Source organism: Periplaneta americana, chromosome 9, assembly GCF_040183065.1.
Source record: "Periplaneta americana isolate PAMFEO1 chromosome 9, P.americana_PAMFEO1_priV1, whole genome shotgun sequence".
Classification (NCBI taxonomy): Eukaryota; Metazoa; Arthropoda; class Insecta; order Blattodea; family Blattidae; genus Periplaneta; species Periplaneta americana.
In genome coordinates this window covers 146,733,987-146,751,947 of record NC_091125.1, presented here as the reverse complement: position 1 = coordinate 146,751,947, position 17,961 = coordinate 146,733,987, and the positions used below count along the sequence as shown (strand labels likewise).

General features: G+C 37.4%; 1 protein-coding gene across 1 annotated transcript; it reads left to right on the top strand.

Annotated features, from left to right (window-relative positions):
• The first annotated feature begins 943 nt into the window (after positions 1 to 943).
• On the top strand, positions 944 to 16,389 carry LOC138705619 (uncharacterized). The gene is made up of 4 exons (XM_069834220.1): positions 944 to 1,031; positions 1,080 to 1,138; positions 1,706 to 1,790; positions 11,345 to 16,389. Exons 1-4 carry the CDS (start codon positions 944 to 946, stop codon positions 11,617 to 11,619), a joined length of 507 nt encoding a protein of 168 aa, XP_069690321.1. The 3' UTR covers positions 11,620 to 16,389.
• The last annotated feature ends 1,572 nt before the right edge of the window (positions 16,390 to 17,961 follow it).

Here is a 17,961-nt window from a genome sequence, read left to right as displayed (position 1 = left end):
GTGGTTACTCTTTTTTTGAAGTCAGATGTAATCTCCAATGTAACTTTTCTTTTTTCACTGTTTTTGTTCGAAATTGAAATGAAAGCTCGTTTCTTTTCAGGTTGTCTGTCCCATTTGTTACGTAATTGTGTAAATGGGTTTACTGCGGAGTATTCTCTCCACTTCCCCACTCTTGCATAATGTTACACATGCTAAACCTGCGGCTGGTCATTATCTTAAATAATTGTGTGAAATTTTGCAGTAAGTTGTCTACATGTGTTGTGTACCATGTTCAGCTGACGTAGGCAGCCCAGAGCCTCTCGATTTGGCATGGCTTGATGTTTCTGTTCGGAGGGGCCTAAAAATGTGCTCTTGTAGCTAATTCTCTTTTGGAATCTTTTTTTTTTTTTTCCGTTTATGTTGGTAGTAGCTACAAACATGTACAGATTATACTGACTACTCAGAGCTCAGAGACGTGTGGCGATGGACTGTCCTAGCCAGTCCGTCCTGCACCTCTCTGTACTTGTTCCCTTTCCACTAAACACAACAAGTTCGACACCCCCAATATATACAGGTTGGTGGAACTGTTTGGATCTCGTCAACAATAAGCATGCAGTAATTTAATTTTTCTGCTATCTCTCTTTTTTTTTTTTTTTTTTACATGCTTTCATCCACTTTGGCTGAATAATAATTTCCCAACGCACTACCAAACCAATCACACCCGTCACTGGAACATGACAACATCCCACTGTACCAAACAAATTCCTCTGTGGTGGTTCACTGTCGTCCCTTGAAAACAAAACTGTTATTTTGGATCTCTTTTGTGCTGTATGTGTGCGTGTCGGTGGTTTAAACTATGGTGTGCCTTGATGGAATGGAACGGATAATCGTCTGCTGTGGATCGTTGACTTGTGCACACCAACCTCGCTCGCTCGGAATGTGCTGCGGTGTGGGGAAACGCAAAATGGTAACGAACGCTCCGCCCGCCCGCGGCTGTGCTTTCCCCCCTTGGCCTGCACCGCTGCCTTCTCACACGTACGCCTGCCCGCCACGTGCTTGTTACGTTGCATGACGTTCGTTGGTTCGGTTCGGGCACCAAGCTATAGCCACGGTGCCTCAAAATGCTCCGTATGTGGTCTACACAGATGAGCACGGACAGGTAGTTGAGCTTTTATTATACTGTAGTTTAATATTCTTGATGCTTTAGCAATGTGATGCCGGCAGGCGTGGCACTTTCGGATACCCCTCTCGAGCAGAGCTGTGTCTTGTGTGTCCCGCCTGTCTGTCTCACTCTACTGTGTAGTTAAATTATACTTTCTTAAACATAAGCATGAAATAAATACTTTGGTGGTTTTGGTGATATACAGATCAATTAACAGTAACTTGGTGAAGTTAGACAGGTTCTGGATCAAATACTCGCATGTGAGAGATGCATCTCATGACAAGTTTTGCTGTATGCTTGTTTGTTTGTTAATGCATGTTAATTGTAAGTCTCTCTTCAGAGTGTAGTGAATAACAATTTACAAGCGGAGCACAGTTATATTTTGGTTTGCTGCGCTGTAAATGCATTTATTTTGTGAGGCTCCCTCTTACTGTTTTTGCATATCCAATTGTACATTTTCCTAAACAAGCCCCCACAAAAGAGATAAAATTTTTAGTTAACTTCACTTAACTTCTGACAGACTTACAGAACCGAAGGTTTAGATGGTGCCGTTTCCTGTTACAGTTACTGGACACCCTCCCGGTGTGCCAAGATTTTAACCGGCAACTCTGTAATCGCCCAGCCTGCAAGTTTGTACATCTTCAGGAAGGTAAGAAATCGTTCTGGTGAGTTGTTTATTAGGCACAGCTCGTTGTGAGCAGTCTTTAGGCAATACAGAATCAGATTCCTTCTCCACAATTGATTGGCATGATACTTTAGTGCACAACAGTGGCGGCTCGTCGGTATTGAATTAAGGGGGGGCTGCATAAAACAATAAACCAAGCAACTTACTTTATTTAAAGATTAGTTCCATGCGCCTTATCTTGTAAGTTGTGTTTAAATGAGACAGGCTCATGTTAGTAGATTTACTGGCATTTAAAAGAATCCTGCGGACAAAATTCCGGGCGACGCTGATATAACCCCTGCTGTTGCGAGTGTCGTTAAATAAACCATAATTTAATTTTTTATATGCAGATTTGAACCTTAGAAATATCTAACTGGCCACACACACACACACACACACACACACACACATGATACATCAATAAATGGAAAAAATTACTGAGCCAGAAATTGAATTCAGGATATTCAAGAGTAGGCTACGCAACAGAGCGCTTGCCTCATTTATTGTGATGTTAGATGTTTTAGATTCCATTATGGTTTGAAAACATTCTAGCAATGGCTCCTTCTTCTCATGAACAACATTTACTGTTCTTATTTTAAATCCATCTTGTTGCCCCAGCTGATGGAATTGTCTTTGAAACACATTAATCTAATACAGACTGTATGGAGATCGAGAGAAGAAAGCAGGGATCCTGGATAAATTATCAAAAAATATGCGAGCCTTTGTATTTTGTTTAGCGGCTCTTTCCATTATGAGATTCAACTGATGGGCACTTAATTTCACATTTCTCCTGAATTGTTAAGGTACTGAACTAAATAAACTGTAAATATTGTACAGAATTAAACATTGTTGCACTTGTTATACTCACAACATTAAAGAAAATGTATTTAAAACTGCGCGCTACTGACAAACTGCTGCAAATTTTGCAGCGCCTGGAAACTCTGGATTCATGGCAAGGGGCAGCAGGGAGGAGGGGTAAAACTAATGCGCAAAGCATCCGAGACGGGACTGGCAACTCCAGGGGAGGAAGTGGCTTCACCCTATAGTCCTTGTCTCTGGTTTCGCTCTGGCAGCACCAGGGGAGGAAGTGACTTCAGTAACGATTGCGTGCATGTCATTGAGAGCGAAATGTTTTTAAAAATTCGAGCTGATAAATAGAGACTGTATAATAAATGTTTTTCACAACATAAAACGAGACAAGAGCTACAAATGTCTGGGGGTGCTGCAGCTCCGCAGCCCCTCTTCGAAAGCCGCCCCTGGTGCACAAGATCAAAGTATGATTTTTTTCTTTTTCACTCAATAGTTCTTATGTTTTCCCTAACCTTACAAATTTTATTTCTTCAACACTAGTTTCAGTCTGATTTCTCCCTCATTTAATTCAGAGTGACATACAAACTTCAGTAATACTAAATAGAAATAACCAGCTAATGTACTGCTTTCCCTTAGCAATGCTTGAGACATAGATTGGCAAACCACACGTCAGGTATGCTTATGGGATCGGTCCATAGATTTGGAAACTGTTTGGGGATCGCCTCAGCCATCTGGAGCTACGTATTCGGCGATTAAATTCTCATCTCATTCCCTCGTTTCAGAAGAGATACTTCACTCAAGTGAACTGTATGGTCGCAGTGTCCACTCCCTCCATATAAAATACCTTTGGACAAGCAAAGCACTGAGTTCTCTGCCGTTATTACACCACTTCATTGCTGATGCAGGAAATAGGACACCAAAGTGTAGTATTCCTATCTTACACTGAGATTTCTTAGTATTGACAGAATCCAAGAAAAACTTCCCCAGGGAGGGAAGTAACACCAGGAACCTCAATTTTTAGACGTCTTATATGTATTTGTTTCATTTGATTCATTTATTCTTCACATGACAGTTTTTATGAAAGTTATAGAATTAGAGGTTTTGGTAGTTTCTGAATTTTTATTCTTACCAGTTTCGGAAATCATACGTTATAGAAGTAACTTATTTTGCATGAGGGGCATAGAATTTGCATTTCTGTAACTAGAAACGTTTTACTTCAAAATGCAACTAAACTGTATTCCTCTTTTTTATTGTTTCCTTCTTTGCGTGCTTTCTCATTTTATCAAATTGAATTAAAATACTCTCATATATGAAATCATAAGTAATTAAATAATCTATTTCTGAACCAGAGAAACATTGTTTCAATTAATGACTACCTTTAATATGTAAAATGGTAGCTCATTAAATAATTAATGTTCAGAATCAAAGAAATTTCCAGTAATTTCCTGATTAATGACTACTGTAATAGCTCATTAAATAAAATGTGTTCTAAATCAAAGAAACTCTCAGTAACTCCCTGATTAAAGACTATTTTCATACATGAAATGGTAGCTCATTAAATTAAATGTGTTCTGAACCAAAAAAACGTTAGTAACTCCCTGATTAAAGACTACTTTCTTACATGAAATGGTAGCTCATTAAATTAAATGTGTTCTGAACCAAAGAAAGTTTCAGTAACTCCCTGATTAAAGACTACTTTCATACATGAAATGGTAGCTCATTAAATAAAATGTGTTCTAAACCAAAAAAACGTTAGTACCGGTAACTCCCTGATTAAAGACTACTTTCATACATGAAATGGTAGCTCATTAAATAAAATGTGTTCTGAACCAAAAAAACGTTAGTACCTCCCTGATTAAAGACTACTTTCATACATGAAATGGTAGCTCATTAAATAAAATGTGTTCTGAACCAAAAAAACGTTAGTACCTCCCTGATTAAAGACTACTTTCATACATGAAATGGTAGCTCATTAAATGTGTTCTGAACCAATAAAACTTTAGTAACTCCCTGATTAAAGACTACTTTCATACATGAAATGGTAGCTCATTAAATTAAATGTGTTCTGAACCAAAAAAAGTTAGTAACTCCCTGATTAATGACTACTTTCATATATGAAATGAAAGCTCATTGAATAAAATGTATTCTGAACCGAAGAAACTTTCAGTAACTCCCTGATTAATGGCTACTTTCATACATGAAATGATAGCTCATTAAATAAAATGTGTTGTGAACCAAAGAAACCTTTAGTAACTTCCTGATTGATGATTACCTTCATGTATGAAATGATAGCTTGTTAAATCGTCTACGTTATGAACTAAACTTTTAGTTACTCCCTGATTAATGATTTCTTTCATACATGAAATAATAACTCATTAAATAAAACGTGTGTAGAAATTGGCATCACACTTTGATTAATGTTTGAGCTATTTATGTGGAAAAGAAACAAGAAAGACGTACACTACTCTTCATTTTGTTGTTTGTGATTATTGAATAAATACTCGTATGAAATATTCGTTTTAAAGTGTATTTATTTAACTTCCCTCCTAACTGAGTTTCACTCAGTAGCCATATCAGTGTCTCTCATCTCGAATCTAGTTCGTTTCTATGCAGAGAAACATCGTGTGCAGTCCACATACTTCTGGTAATCTTAATAAGCATAAATACTGTCCAAGTATGTCGACAGTGACTTGTTGGTTGGAACAGGTGGAGTGTACACTCATAACAAGGACTCTCATATCTTATCTGTAAACGATACCTGTCAATGTACAAGTTAGTTGTGGGATCAGAAAGAATGTTTTGTGCAGATCTGACTCAAACTTAATAGCCTTGCAATGTTCTCTATTATTCTTTAACAAACAATATACCGGTAATATTGGTGTCTTAAAATTAAAGTAAAACCAGAAAATCCTTTATGCCATTCTTTATTCATACTTTTCTGCTAAAGGCCAGGTCTTTTACTGCAAACCCAGAATTTTCCAGTCTTTTCTCTTTTCCTCCGTTCTCTTTGTCTATGCATCATTGCATACGATGCATATATCTTAATGTTATCTATCATTTGTGTCTTCTTCTGCCACGAACTTTTTTTCCCGTTCACCATTTATTTTTTTCTTTCTGATCAGTTTCAGTATTATTCTTTCTTTACCCACTCTTTCAAGCACAACTTCATTTCTTATTCCGTTTCGGTCAGTTAATAATATAGTAATTGCTCCAGCAAGTACTGGTAGCGATAATAATAGTAATAATGCTGTAATGGCTACTGATCATACGAAAAGGGGAATTCGTTCTGGTTTTATATTAATTGGTTTTATATTAATTGTTGTGATCTGTCCATTTCACATGCTCCATTTTTCTCCATATCCACATTTCATATGCTTCTAAGTCGTTTCTCTTCACTTCTTCGTAATATCCATATTTCTACTCCATACAATGCCACACTTCACTAGTCTCTTAATTCTTTTTCAGAAGGTCTACGGAAAATACTTCTTTTCTTAAAAGCTCAAGCTTCCTTTGCCATCTTGGCGGCAGCTCATATTCTTGTATTGTATTTTTTTTTTATTTTATTTTATTGGGTTATTTTACGACGCTGTATCAACATCTAGGTTATTTAGCGTCTGAATGAAATGAACGTGATAATGCCGGTGAAATGAGTCCGGGGTCCAACACCGAAAGTTACCCAGCATTTGCTCGTATTGGGTTGAGGGAAAACCCCGGAAAAAACCTCAACCAGGTAACTTGCCCCAACCGGGATTCGAACCCGGGCCACCTGGTTTCGCGGCCAGACGCGCTGACCGTTACTCCACAGGTGTGGACTGTATTGTATTTGGATTCTAAATTGAATAATTGGTGTAAGCATATATCATTATAGATTATGTCTGTGAAAAGTTTTCTGCAGTTTTATGATGATACGTTTCATTAATAAATTACCTCAACACTATTTAAGATATATATATATATATATATATATATAGTATTTTTTAAAGCATTTTTAGATATGGGTTATTAATATAAAGTAAATGGTAATGCAACTAAAATTCCAAAAATATTATTATTATTATTATTATTATTATTATTATTATTATTATTATTATTATTATTATAAAAGAAAAGAATTAAAATTATTACTCAATATAATCGTGATGTGCTTTCCAACAAGCCACTTTTCAAACAAGAAAAAATTACATGACTATTTATAATTTATATACATATTTATGAAGTTCTAAATTATATCAAAATTTTTCTTCATTCTTCATATATCAAAAAGACTATAAATAGGCTTAATTTTGAACAAAGGCAAAAAACATACACTGTTACTCTACCGTATCAGGAATCCACATCAAATTCATATGCCTCATGTCAGACTTGGTAAGATTCAAGCATCGTATAAATATTTGTCTTAAATTGTATGGTAAACTTCCTTTTAAAATACAAAATATGGAACTTGAATTATTTAAATGAAAAACGTATGATTTGTTACATGATAATCCATTTTATAGTTTGAATGAGTATTTTAATATTGATATTGTTGTATAACTTTGTACAGTATATTTGTTGTTAATGTTTGTGTATGATTTGTGTCTCTTAACGAAGTCTATGGTTTTAATTACCAAATGGATAATAATAATAATAATAATAATAATAATAATAATAATATATTGTTATACCTCCGAAATCCGTTATGTGTTTTTAAAAAGATTTTGCAGGAGAAAGAAGAAAGCATAGTCACTTTTGATTTTCAAAGCTACTTTCGGTATAATTTCAATAATTACATGTAAAATTATTGAAATTATACCGAAATTAGCCTTGAGTTAGCCACTGCCCGTAGTGAAGTGGGCCTCATTGTACTTCAGGTAGTAGTACGATTATGACATCATTTTATAAACGCATTTGTTACGCATTATTGAACTAAAACAAAATCTATGTGACTTAACATTCGTGCCTATTTTCCTAAAGAGAAAAGTAATAGGTGCAGTGAAACTTCATTTATACGTTTTTATGGATTCTGAAAAAAAATGCTTAAGTCAGAAATACACATAACTAAAACGGCATTTAATAGTATCTGAAATAGCATTTGATGACTATACAGGAAGAACAAGTTAAGTCAATTTAGTAAAATCTTCACAAAAGAAATTTAGAACTTCATAGTTAAGCCATCTTTGAGTCTGTAATACAGTACCGGTACTCAGATTTATATTACATGTTCTTGAAGAATGTAAGATTATTTGCAGGAAATCTTAGCTTCTTAGCTCTTTCAGGGGACAGATACGACACAGTGACTTAAATTAAAAAAAAAAAAAGTTGATTTATGTGCAGTGACGCTTTAAATTTAATATTATGAAATATTAGCATTCAATTCTTCGGCAAGTGTTATTTTTTTAAGTAGTTTTGTAACTTTATGCAAGTCACACTTCGGTTGCGTCCTCTTTTCTTGACCTATTTATCTCCTTTCGGAATTTTTCAAACTATAAGTACACTCAATGTGAAACCTATTCCATGTAGAAACTTTTTTTTTTCTTTTTTTTTTTTTTTTTTTTACTGCATATTGCCATATTGATGTCCTTTGCATTAAATGTAAAATTATGTCAGGGGCAAAGCATCATGGGAGTAAAATCAACTTAAATGTTTTATGCTCGACCATGTCGAAATGTAGTAATTATACACCTGGTAGCAACCCTTTAATGGACCTCATTAAAGTACACCTATTCATTAAAGTTCAGGTGTTCCACCAATCAGAAAACACCATTGTAGCAATATGAAAGCGCAAGTATCGATTATTCTCGGATATACAATCGAAAGACAACTAGCGAAACGTCACGGAGGCTGGAAATCCAATACTATCGCAGAAGGTTATGTTCTGTTACTATAATAATCAGCGTTAATTGTAAATAATATTCAAATAAATTCTGTTTGTCATCTCGTTTTTCAATGTCTAAATCAATTTCAAATTTTTAAGCTATGTTGCCTAATCCAAAGAAAAAAAGACGGTTTTTTGGACATCGACAACGGCTAAGGAAACTGACTATTCTTATGGGGACATGGAATGTACAAAGTATAACTGGAAAATGTCCCGCACCATGGCGTCGCGGTCTAAGGCATCCCACCTAGGACTCGCGTTACAGAATGCACGCTGGTTCGGTTCCTCATGGGGGAAGAAATTTTCTCGTGAAATTTCGGCCAGTGTATGGGACCAGTGCCCATCCAGCATCATGATGCGCTTGGGGGGCTACGATTGGTAGAGAACTCCGGTTGCGAATACCAGCTATAACGGCTGGGGGGGGGATCATAGTGCTAACCACACGATACCTCCATTCTGGTTGGATGATCGTCCACCTCTGCTTCGGCATGTGGGCGTGAGGCCAGCAGCCAGCTGGTCGGTCTAGGCCCTTCACGGGCTGTAGCGCCACGGATTATTATTATTATTATTATTATTATTATTATTATTATTATTATTATTATTATTATTATTAAATCAATTTCAAGGTTATATCAAGATTAATGTTTATTTTACTCTCTAGATTATATCAAGGTCAATGACATTTGTGTCTCGGAAAAAATCAATACTTTCGCATCTGCGCACATCTCACAGTTTACGAGATATTGCACAAGGTCAGTTCCGCTCCCCAGTCAGGTAATAACATAAATACTTACGAATAATTTCAAGTTAGAAATATGGTCGAGCATAAAAAGTCGTATGAAACTTGCCTATAATGGTAATTAAGACACTCGTTGAAAATTATGAAACTCACTTGCGATCGTTTCATAAACATACTCGCGTCTTAATTACTACCATTACAGGCTCGTTGCATAATGTACTATTAATGGACAGAGAAAGCATTGAATAACAAGATGTAAAAGTTTCAGCTCCCCTTAAGCCACAGCTGGCTGATATGTTACATTTCAAACTCCAATTCAGAAAATTTTACTGAATTGACTTGCCTTGTACTTTCCATGTGATTTTCATTTAATAACATATGATTATTTAAAAAAAAAAAAGTTATTGTGGATAGCTTGTTTCTAAATAATAAACCATGCCCTCAGATTGTGGTAACTGTTCCATATCAAAATATTTACAGTTTGGAGGGTAGTTGTTTCAGAGTTGTCACAGCTTTGGTAATGGTTCCTCATTGTTTAAAATGTTCCTTTTCTTCCCTCTGCACAATGAGCCGTAAGATTGGAGTTTGCTGAAGCTAGTACATGCCGGAACAAGCATGGGCAGCTTCTAATTTTCACTAATTTCAAAGTGGGCTGCATTTAACAGTGAATATGTACTGTATTTCTGTTCTTCTATAAATAGCTATTTCATGTGAATTATCGAGTCTGTTCGTGCGTTCAGGTGTGTGGAGAGTGAAGTAACAAAGATTGAATGTGAAATATACTGTAAGAATGTGGTTAGGTAATGTAGGTAGTCAAGAATGAGAAACTAAAATTGTTTCATAATGCACGACATGTAACCTATAAGAAATTATGTGTTATCTTGATCAGCATTCTTCATCCTTTTGATACTTACGAAACAACGAAAGATAGGGAAAAATTTTGCATCTGGTTGTTTTTTAAAGTTTATTCATTCTTAAAATTTACAGTATTTACTCGTAAATTCGAAATTGTACAATCACATCAGCAAAAACAATTTATCCTTTTTTTCTCAGTCACTACCATTTACTCAATGCGACATCTGCAGTTGTTTATTTGCCAAAATCTTTTCTATTCGTTGTTCAGATGTTGAGACTGAAAGATATAGTGCGACACCAACGTCCATTCGATTCTTGTATTTTTCCTTAATTACAGAAATGGTCAGAAAAGTTGTTTCGCATGTGAATGTGGTTGAAAGTTACCAGTAATTTTAAACGTTTTCTGCTGAGATCCGGGTATTCTTCATTCACAGATATCCAGAAAAGATTTAGTAACTTTGTTTCGAATTTGTAAGCGAGAGTTACTTACTTACTTTTTGGCTTTTAAGGAACCCATAGGTTCATTGCCGCCCTCACATAAGTCCGCCATTGGTCCCTATCCTGAGCAAGATTAATCCATTCTCTATCATCATATCCCACCTTCCTCAAATCCATTTTAATATTATCTTCCCATCTACGTCTCGGCCTCCCCAAAAGTCTTTTTCCCTCCGGTCTCCAAACTAACACTCTATATGCATTTCTGGATTCACCCATACATGCCCTGCCCATCTCAAACGTTTGGATTTAATGTTCCTAATTATGTCAGGTTAAGAACACAATGCGTGCAGTTCTGTGTTGTGTAACTTTCTCCATTCTCCATTGCGAGAGTTACATTTTGTTTGTAGCTGCATTTAGATTGGCAACAGGCCATGATTGTTTGGCCAAACACCTGCATAGAATTGGAATATATCAGTCCCCTAACTGTCCATTGTGCAACTCAAACCAAGAAATGGATTCGGAACACCTCAAAATCTGTGCTTCAGTGGCTGGTCATGACAATATCTTTGAAAAATATTGGAGTGCAAGAGGTCAAATGACTTTACTGTCAAACGCCTGGCATTAGAAAACAACAACAACAACAACATTTTGTTTAATTTTATTTTTCACTTTAGTCTAAAAAAAATGCAGCAAATACTAAAATAATTGAATCTATCAATTTTCCGTGGACTGGCAATATAATTTTGTGGACCAGCAGTAAAGAACATTGATCTAGATGACACAGTTGATTAGATTTTTCTTTCTCTCTGCATACTTACCAAATGTCCTGTATTTATGTTGCAGGTCATGTGGAGGTTGTGGACATGAAGGTAACGGTGTGCCGGGATGCAGTGAAGGGGCAATGTGTACGCCCATTGTGTAAATACTACCACATACCCATTCCACTGCCCCCGGCCAACGAGATGGCAGCACAGGTGGAGGATCAAGGACAGTTTTCAACGACTCCTTCCGCTGCCATTGTAGCAGCATCCGCCGGACAACTTAGGACCAGCGTAACGGTCTCCTCGGGAAATCCAAATCGCATGCTCTGCCAACAAGTATTTGGGTTTAATTCCTAGTTTACACTGATCCAGCGAGTCTGTTTCTCTCTCTCTTTCTCTTTCAAGAGTTTTTTTGTTGTTTAAACAAATTGAACTTGTTTATTATAAGGTTTATATAATTATTATGTCATAAAATGACAAAAATATATTAATTGATTTACAATGTTAATTTTGCATTATCTAAAGTTGTAAGTATAGGATACCGGACAGCTCGAGCAGGTGACTGTGGCGTGTGGTGGCAAGGTGAGGAGCACCGTGGTCCGCGAACCTGGAGGATCGGCAAGGTTTTTTATACTCATTGTCCTAGTTTCTTTTTGTAATACACAAAGAAAAAAATGAATCCCTTTAAAAAGGGCCGATCGACAAAACTATTGTTTTGTATCGTTCCCCAAAAAGTAGATTTAGTAGTTAACGAATATGCTCCTGGGTGTTGAAGTACGTACTATGAGCCCCCACAGAACGAACAGGCTGGACTCGTGCAAGTTTCCGTCGGTGGGCGGCTTGACAGGAAGAAGCAAGGTGCAAGTGAGACAGATGGGGATTTTCAGCACTGAAAAGTTACAGACTGAGTCAACACGTTTCAAAAACTGTTTGTTATAACATTCACTGTAAGTGGTATGGCTTGGCAGAGCCTCACGATATATTCTAAAACGACCGAGAGGGGAAATATTACGTCATACAATAATTGCGGACATCAAAAGCCAGGGAGAAAACCTCTGGGAAGACTGCAAAAATAAGGTCACTGCCATGGTGTTGAGATGATGTCACCTGTGATTTTTATTAATTGTTGAAAATTTTGTTTTCTGCCAAACCATATGCACGAGAACGAAAATCCTGATTGGTTCTAGTCAAAACGAGTGATTGTAACTCAGTCTCTAACCGGTGTTCTGTCCTTAGAGGCTGTGACAAAACGTATTTGGATGTTTCCCTTACAAACATATTTAGTGCAGACAGGACCCCCTGGCCTCGCACTGAACGCGGTCTTGTTTGCACTATGCTTGTACTGTACTCCGTGATATCTCTCAGACGAAAGAAGTGCCACATTTTTTTAAAACTGAAGTAAATGTTCCTGTACAGCATTTAAGAATCAAAGTTAGGTCAGGGCGAAGGTTTTTTCTTCTTAGCAGGCTCGATAGTGTGTTGTTTTTGGTTGGATTCTGTCGGTTAACGGTCAAAGTTGCCCCAACCTTGAAGAAGTTGGCGTTTGGTATTAAAGGGCAAGATGCAAGAAATTATTGTACATACGTAAGCTACACACGTATATAAACTAGATCTGTTGTAAAAATGAATGTGATAATGTCAAGGATCTTGAGAGAGAGAAGGGTAATGCTCTGTATCTAGATTGTAAAGCGTAAACTCTTCTTGTTTTCGGAAATAATTATATTGTTTATATTTGTCTTGACTGGACGACGGACGGACGGCAAGGGAGGAGGTCTGGCTGGCTCGGGTGCGGCCGTGCCCATCGGTGTTGTTACGAGACGGAACATGTTATGTATATAGTATGTTAGAAGATGGGTGGACAGGTCGGATGGGTTTTAAAAGTGGATGTTACTTTTATTCGAGAGTTAGACATAGATTTAGGCCATGTTATCGAAGCGGATGGATGGATCTATCTTTCCCTTTAATACCAAGATATAGAAGAGAGAGCTTCCAGTCGAGGTCTAGGCAGAGTTCCGGCAGAGCAGGGTTAGCTTGAGTCCGCTTGCTAGCTTCTAGATGTTATCACGTCATATAGGCTTCGGTCAGCTTGTTTTAATCCCAGACACGAACGCCTAAAGAAACAGGACGCAAAATAATTAAAAAAAATAAATTGAGCATCGCAGGCTTTTGTCCGCAGTTAGATTTTTCCGGCACCGATAGCCCCCTCAGAAACGGACGGCTACCTCGGTGACGAGGCCCGGAGAGACCCCCCATCCACCCCTCACTGCGGCTTACTGAAAAACAAAGCACTTCCATTCTTGCTATCCACAGAATGCCTCCGCCCCCATTTAGGTACTGGGCAAGACCCGACAGACGGAGCCAGCCGGCCGGCCGACGCGAGCTGGCAGCAGAAGGTTTCTATCATAGAGTTTATAATGTAGATGTACGTTAGCAAGCGATGTAACAGTAGACAATGTAATCCCTCAGTAATCATTTTAATAGTTAAAGGAACACTAACGTATTCATTCAAGAATGGACATGCTTTGTTCGAAGCAATATATACCCTTGCATTTTACATTGCATGTAACCTATTAGGTGTGATGATGTAGCTGTTAGCTTTCTTTCTGTCTGCTTAGATCCGACTAACGGCCCAGCCACAGATTGTTTAGTTTCTCAATATTATTCCTTGTATAGTGCAGTGCATGCATGCATGCTTAGACTGCTTCCGAGGAAAGAGGACAACTCGTCTTAATGTCTCTATAGGTCTCATAGCTATTCAAAAACTACACTTCCTAGGCTACCAGTATATCCAGTACGTTTAGATATATATTTTAATGTGCTTGCTGCTCCACCGGGAAACGAACAAACGATTCTGTAGATACAAATATGAACTTTTTATTATTGCAATTATTTTGGCTTAAATATACCCGACGAGGGATTGAATGGAGCATATAAATCGGGAGTTGTTCGTTTCCAGGTGGGGTGAGGAGGAGAGGATCTTTTCAAAGGTAAATTGTTATGAATACTCTGCTCTTTGTTTTAAGTTCCTAGATGTGTGAGGTTGGCGAGGTATGTGTATGTCAATTAACGTCTCCACGCAGAGAGTTTGTTTCTACATACAATGTACTCTATCCGATGCTCTCTCGAACTCGCGGTTTGAGAAGATCCCCTCCGATTTGATAAAGTGATGATTTTTCTAATGTCCACTCGACCACTGCTATTCGGTGGTGCATCGTTCCAAGCATAGAACACACCAGCTTAGGTTTAAACATATTCTACAGAAAGGAGGTGACAAGGATTGTACACCACGATTTGTACATATTGGATACATAGAGAGTAAGTTTTTACAACGTTTTTGCTTTGTGGCAACCCTGCAAGCGGCTTGTTTAGGTCATGCATACTTTAGTTCGTCCTCCCCAGCCTCAAGTATGATGCTCAGGCTATCCCTCCGTTCGGGTGGGACGTCGCTTTCCTGAGAGCTTTACTCTGGGCTGTAAGGATTTCTTGTGTTTAAAATTCTCACATAGCTGAGCATACTCCCTCCCCTTCCCGCTCCCCTCTCCCGCCCGCTCCTCCCACCCCACCCCACCCCACCCTCTCCCACTCCTCACTTATCTTGTAGGCTGGTTGTCTTTGAGTCCAGTGTACTGTATCTAGTTGAATCTATTTTTGAAGATCAGAAGAGAATGAAAACAAAAGAGTCACTTTTGAGAAAGTGGATCTCACATAGGACATGACAGTGGCTCAGTATTTTTTCATTTTATCAATAATTTTGTGATATTTTAGATGATTGTTATTTAAGCCTCACTATAACCATTACTTGTACCTTGTTATGTTATTGTTAGACTTTACAATTCAGATTAGCCTATTCAGGAATGAGGAGAAAACTGCACAATGGATGTGACGAGACTTTTATTTTTGGATTAATTGACTATTTAAGTAATGTCAACACGTGAGCTGCCAACCATGGGTGTAAAAAATGTAATGTGTGTGTATGAATAAGAAGAATCTTTTCAAACATTAGGTTTTCTCCTTGTTGTTGAATAATTTGTATAATAACGAACGGGGTGTGGCTTTGTGTGAGACACATTGCAGGCACACCCGCTCTCTGTGGAAGTTAATATCTGCAATGGGTGGATAAAATGTTGGTTACACCAAACTCTGAAATGCCTTTATTTTTCAATGAGGTTATGTAGAAGGATGTGTAAGTCTTTCAAGATATTTTGCATGTGGGACGAGTATGAGATTCGAAGCGCCGCATCCCCGCACGGGAGGACTGCGGGACCCCCTCCGGGTGTCCTCCGTATCCTGCCTATAGCCAAAAGAGTTAACCATGTTGTGAAGGACTCACCCGGTCACCGGTGCGTCGGGTGCGGTGGCTGCTCAAAATGGTTGTTTTGAGTAACGGTTCAGTGTAATGGAAAGATAATATTTCACATGTGAACAAACTTTTTTATACCAAATTTCCTGTATACTGCATTTAAGGTGGAGTGAAGATTCTATCCTGTACTGTATTCCCGCCCTTGAAGAAGAAGAAAAAAAAAAAAGAGGATAAGAAAGTTGATCACCTGTCGCATTCCCTCCTAATGCAAGAGAGTCGCACATTAGTGTGCCTGTCACTGCATTCATGCTAAGGAAGGTGGCTTCTACCCTCGGTGAAATAAACACTAAAATATCTTGAAAGAATGAGCTGAAATTGTTTGTGAAGACATTTCACACTTTTTTTTTTTATACTGTTCAAACTTATAGGTTGGAAATCTAAATGTGTCTTGGCAATGATTTTTGTTTATTTCTTGAATTTTGGTTTCAAAAAGTTACATTCCTGCGGAGTTTCTAAGTTGTGAGTTTGTTGTGATGTTAGTCTTGTTTTCAATTCACGTTCCGCCTAGATTTCCATATCAGTTAGTTCTTTGTCAATTTCCTGAAGTGTCTTCACAATGTTGAAACTCGGTAGAAAATGGCATCCCCTCTCCTTAAACACAGTTACGTGGCAGATATTACTCCTTCAGATGCGTCATCGGGTATAAACCACTTTCATCTAGTACACATAGGAAAACACGATGGAAGTGACAGCAGTAAAAAATAAATAAAAATGCCCCTCCCCATTTTCTGAGTACAGTAGATAAATAAACAATTATGTGAAATGAAGTCTGTGTTTCATTTGATAAACCACTGTGGAATCATTTCCGGTCGGCAAGAACAGAAGCAATGAAGAGTCCATTTGAGCAACGAAAAGAGGTAACTATATAGAGCACATAGTTCAGGGCCTCCAATTTTCACCAATCAAAGCACTGCGAAACATCAAGATACCTTTTTTGCAGACAATACTTCCGCAAAACTTTTTTTATCTTAGTTTTATATACCAAAATGTACAGCAAGTACTGGATAAAGATGGGCTTCTTTCTGCATTTCAATAACACTCCTTATTCTCTTTCGCTTCTCGCATCTCATTGCTCCTTACGAGAGTCTGAAGCATGCTGCAAATAGCTTTGCCCAACAGACTTTGTTAGACAGACTCTGTCAGGAGCTGCTGACTGCTTGGAGCCACGAGTGAACAGAAGATTTTGAAGCAAATGGAGGAAGTTGTCCACCTTGTGTAATAATTTTTGAAGTTACTAGAAATATGCACTTATTATACATTTTCAATGTTTGCATTGATGTGCAGTCGTTTTTCTTACAATGCGGTGTGTGCTCCTAAAATCATGCTAAAATTTCATGAATTATGGGAAAAATTGAGAACAGAACGCTCAAAATCTGTACAGTCTTGTAAACAATTAAAAAAAATCTCGTCACAATTTTAAACATCTCAAATTCCTATCGCTATACTCGTACTTCAAGGTTTCTTCAGTCTTCACCCGTGTGAAGATTTTGAACTAACGCACATTCACTCTAGTCTTGTGACTAACACTGCTTAAAGCAACACAGCACAAACACGAGACAAAGAAACACCCAGTTCCTGTGAAAGGGAGGTAAATTTACAATTCCCTGCCTGGAATCAAACACAGCAACTTGTCGAGCCATGACTGAAGACAGTAAATTAACAAATACTGAAATATAAATACAAGTTCCTTTAGTAGAAGTAGCGTGAGTTCACGAACTATGAGGACAGAGAGGGGATGAGATTTGTATGCTACAGATTTCCTCACAAGGCACTACCGGTACATTCAGCTAGACAACGTTTTTCCCTTTCACCTTTGGCTATTAATTTACTCCTTTACAACAGATTTACCAATTGAGACACGCATTGTAAGAGAAGAGATTGTACATAATCAGTGTCAGGTGTCGAACTATTTCATTTGTTTTCTAAAATAACTTTGAACTCAAGTTTTAATTATATAATATTTATAGTTATATCCAAGTTGATCCAGTTTTGTTATGAATTTTGGGTACTAATGGCCACAGGGATGCAACATATTACAAACTTCTGTGGTAAATATTTATAATGAAAGAATCACACGTGACTGTGATGCTTGAATATACTGAGACGTGGATATTGGAAATCTCTTATGTTAATAAGTGTGTGTTTACTGTAATTTGGAATAAATTAAAGTTATTTTATAAACGAGTTCTCAGAAGCTTTGCATCACATCTTGTTAATACTTTCATGTAGTTATGTAGACAAAAGTAAGTATTACGATGACACAAGAATTTAGTTCGGAGATTTTAATACCTTTTAGATCCTTTTCCTTTCCTTTTACATTATTATTAGATATCGGTATA

Bases quoted from the DNA above. Each gene is read 5' to 3' on its own strand.
- LOC138705619 (XM_069834220.1), top strand. From the start codon at position 944: ATGGTAACGAACGCTCCGCCCGCCCGCGGCTGTGCTTTCCCCCCTTGG. The intron at 1,032-1,079 runs GTGCTTGTTACG...TCGGGCACCAAG, and splicing joins CACGTACGCCTGCCCGCCAC to CTATAGCCACGGTGCCTCAA. The intron at 1,139-1,705 runs GTAGTTGAGCTT...TTCCTGTTACAG, and splicing joins ACACAGATGAGCACGGACAG to TTACTGGACACCCTCCCGGT.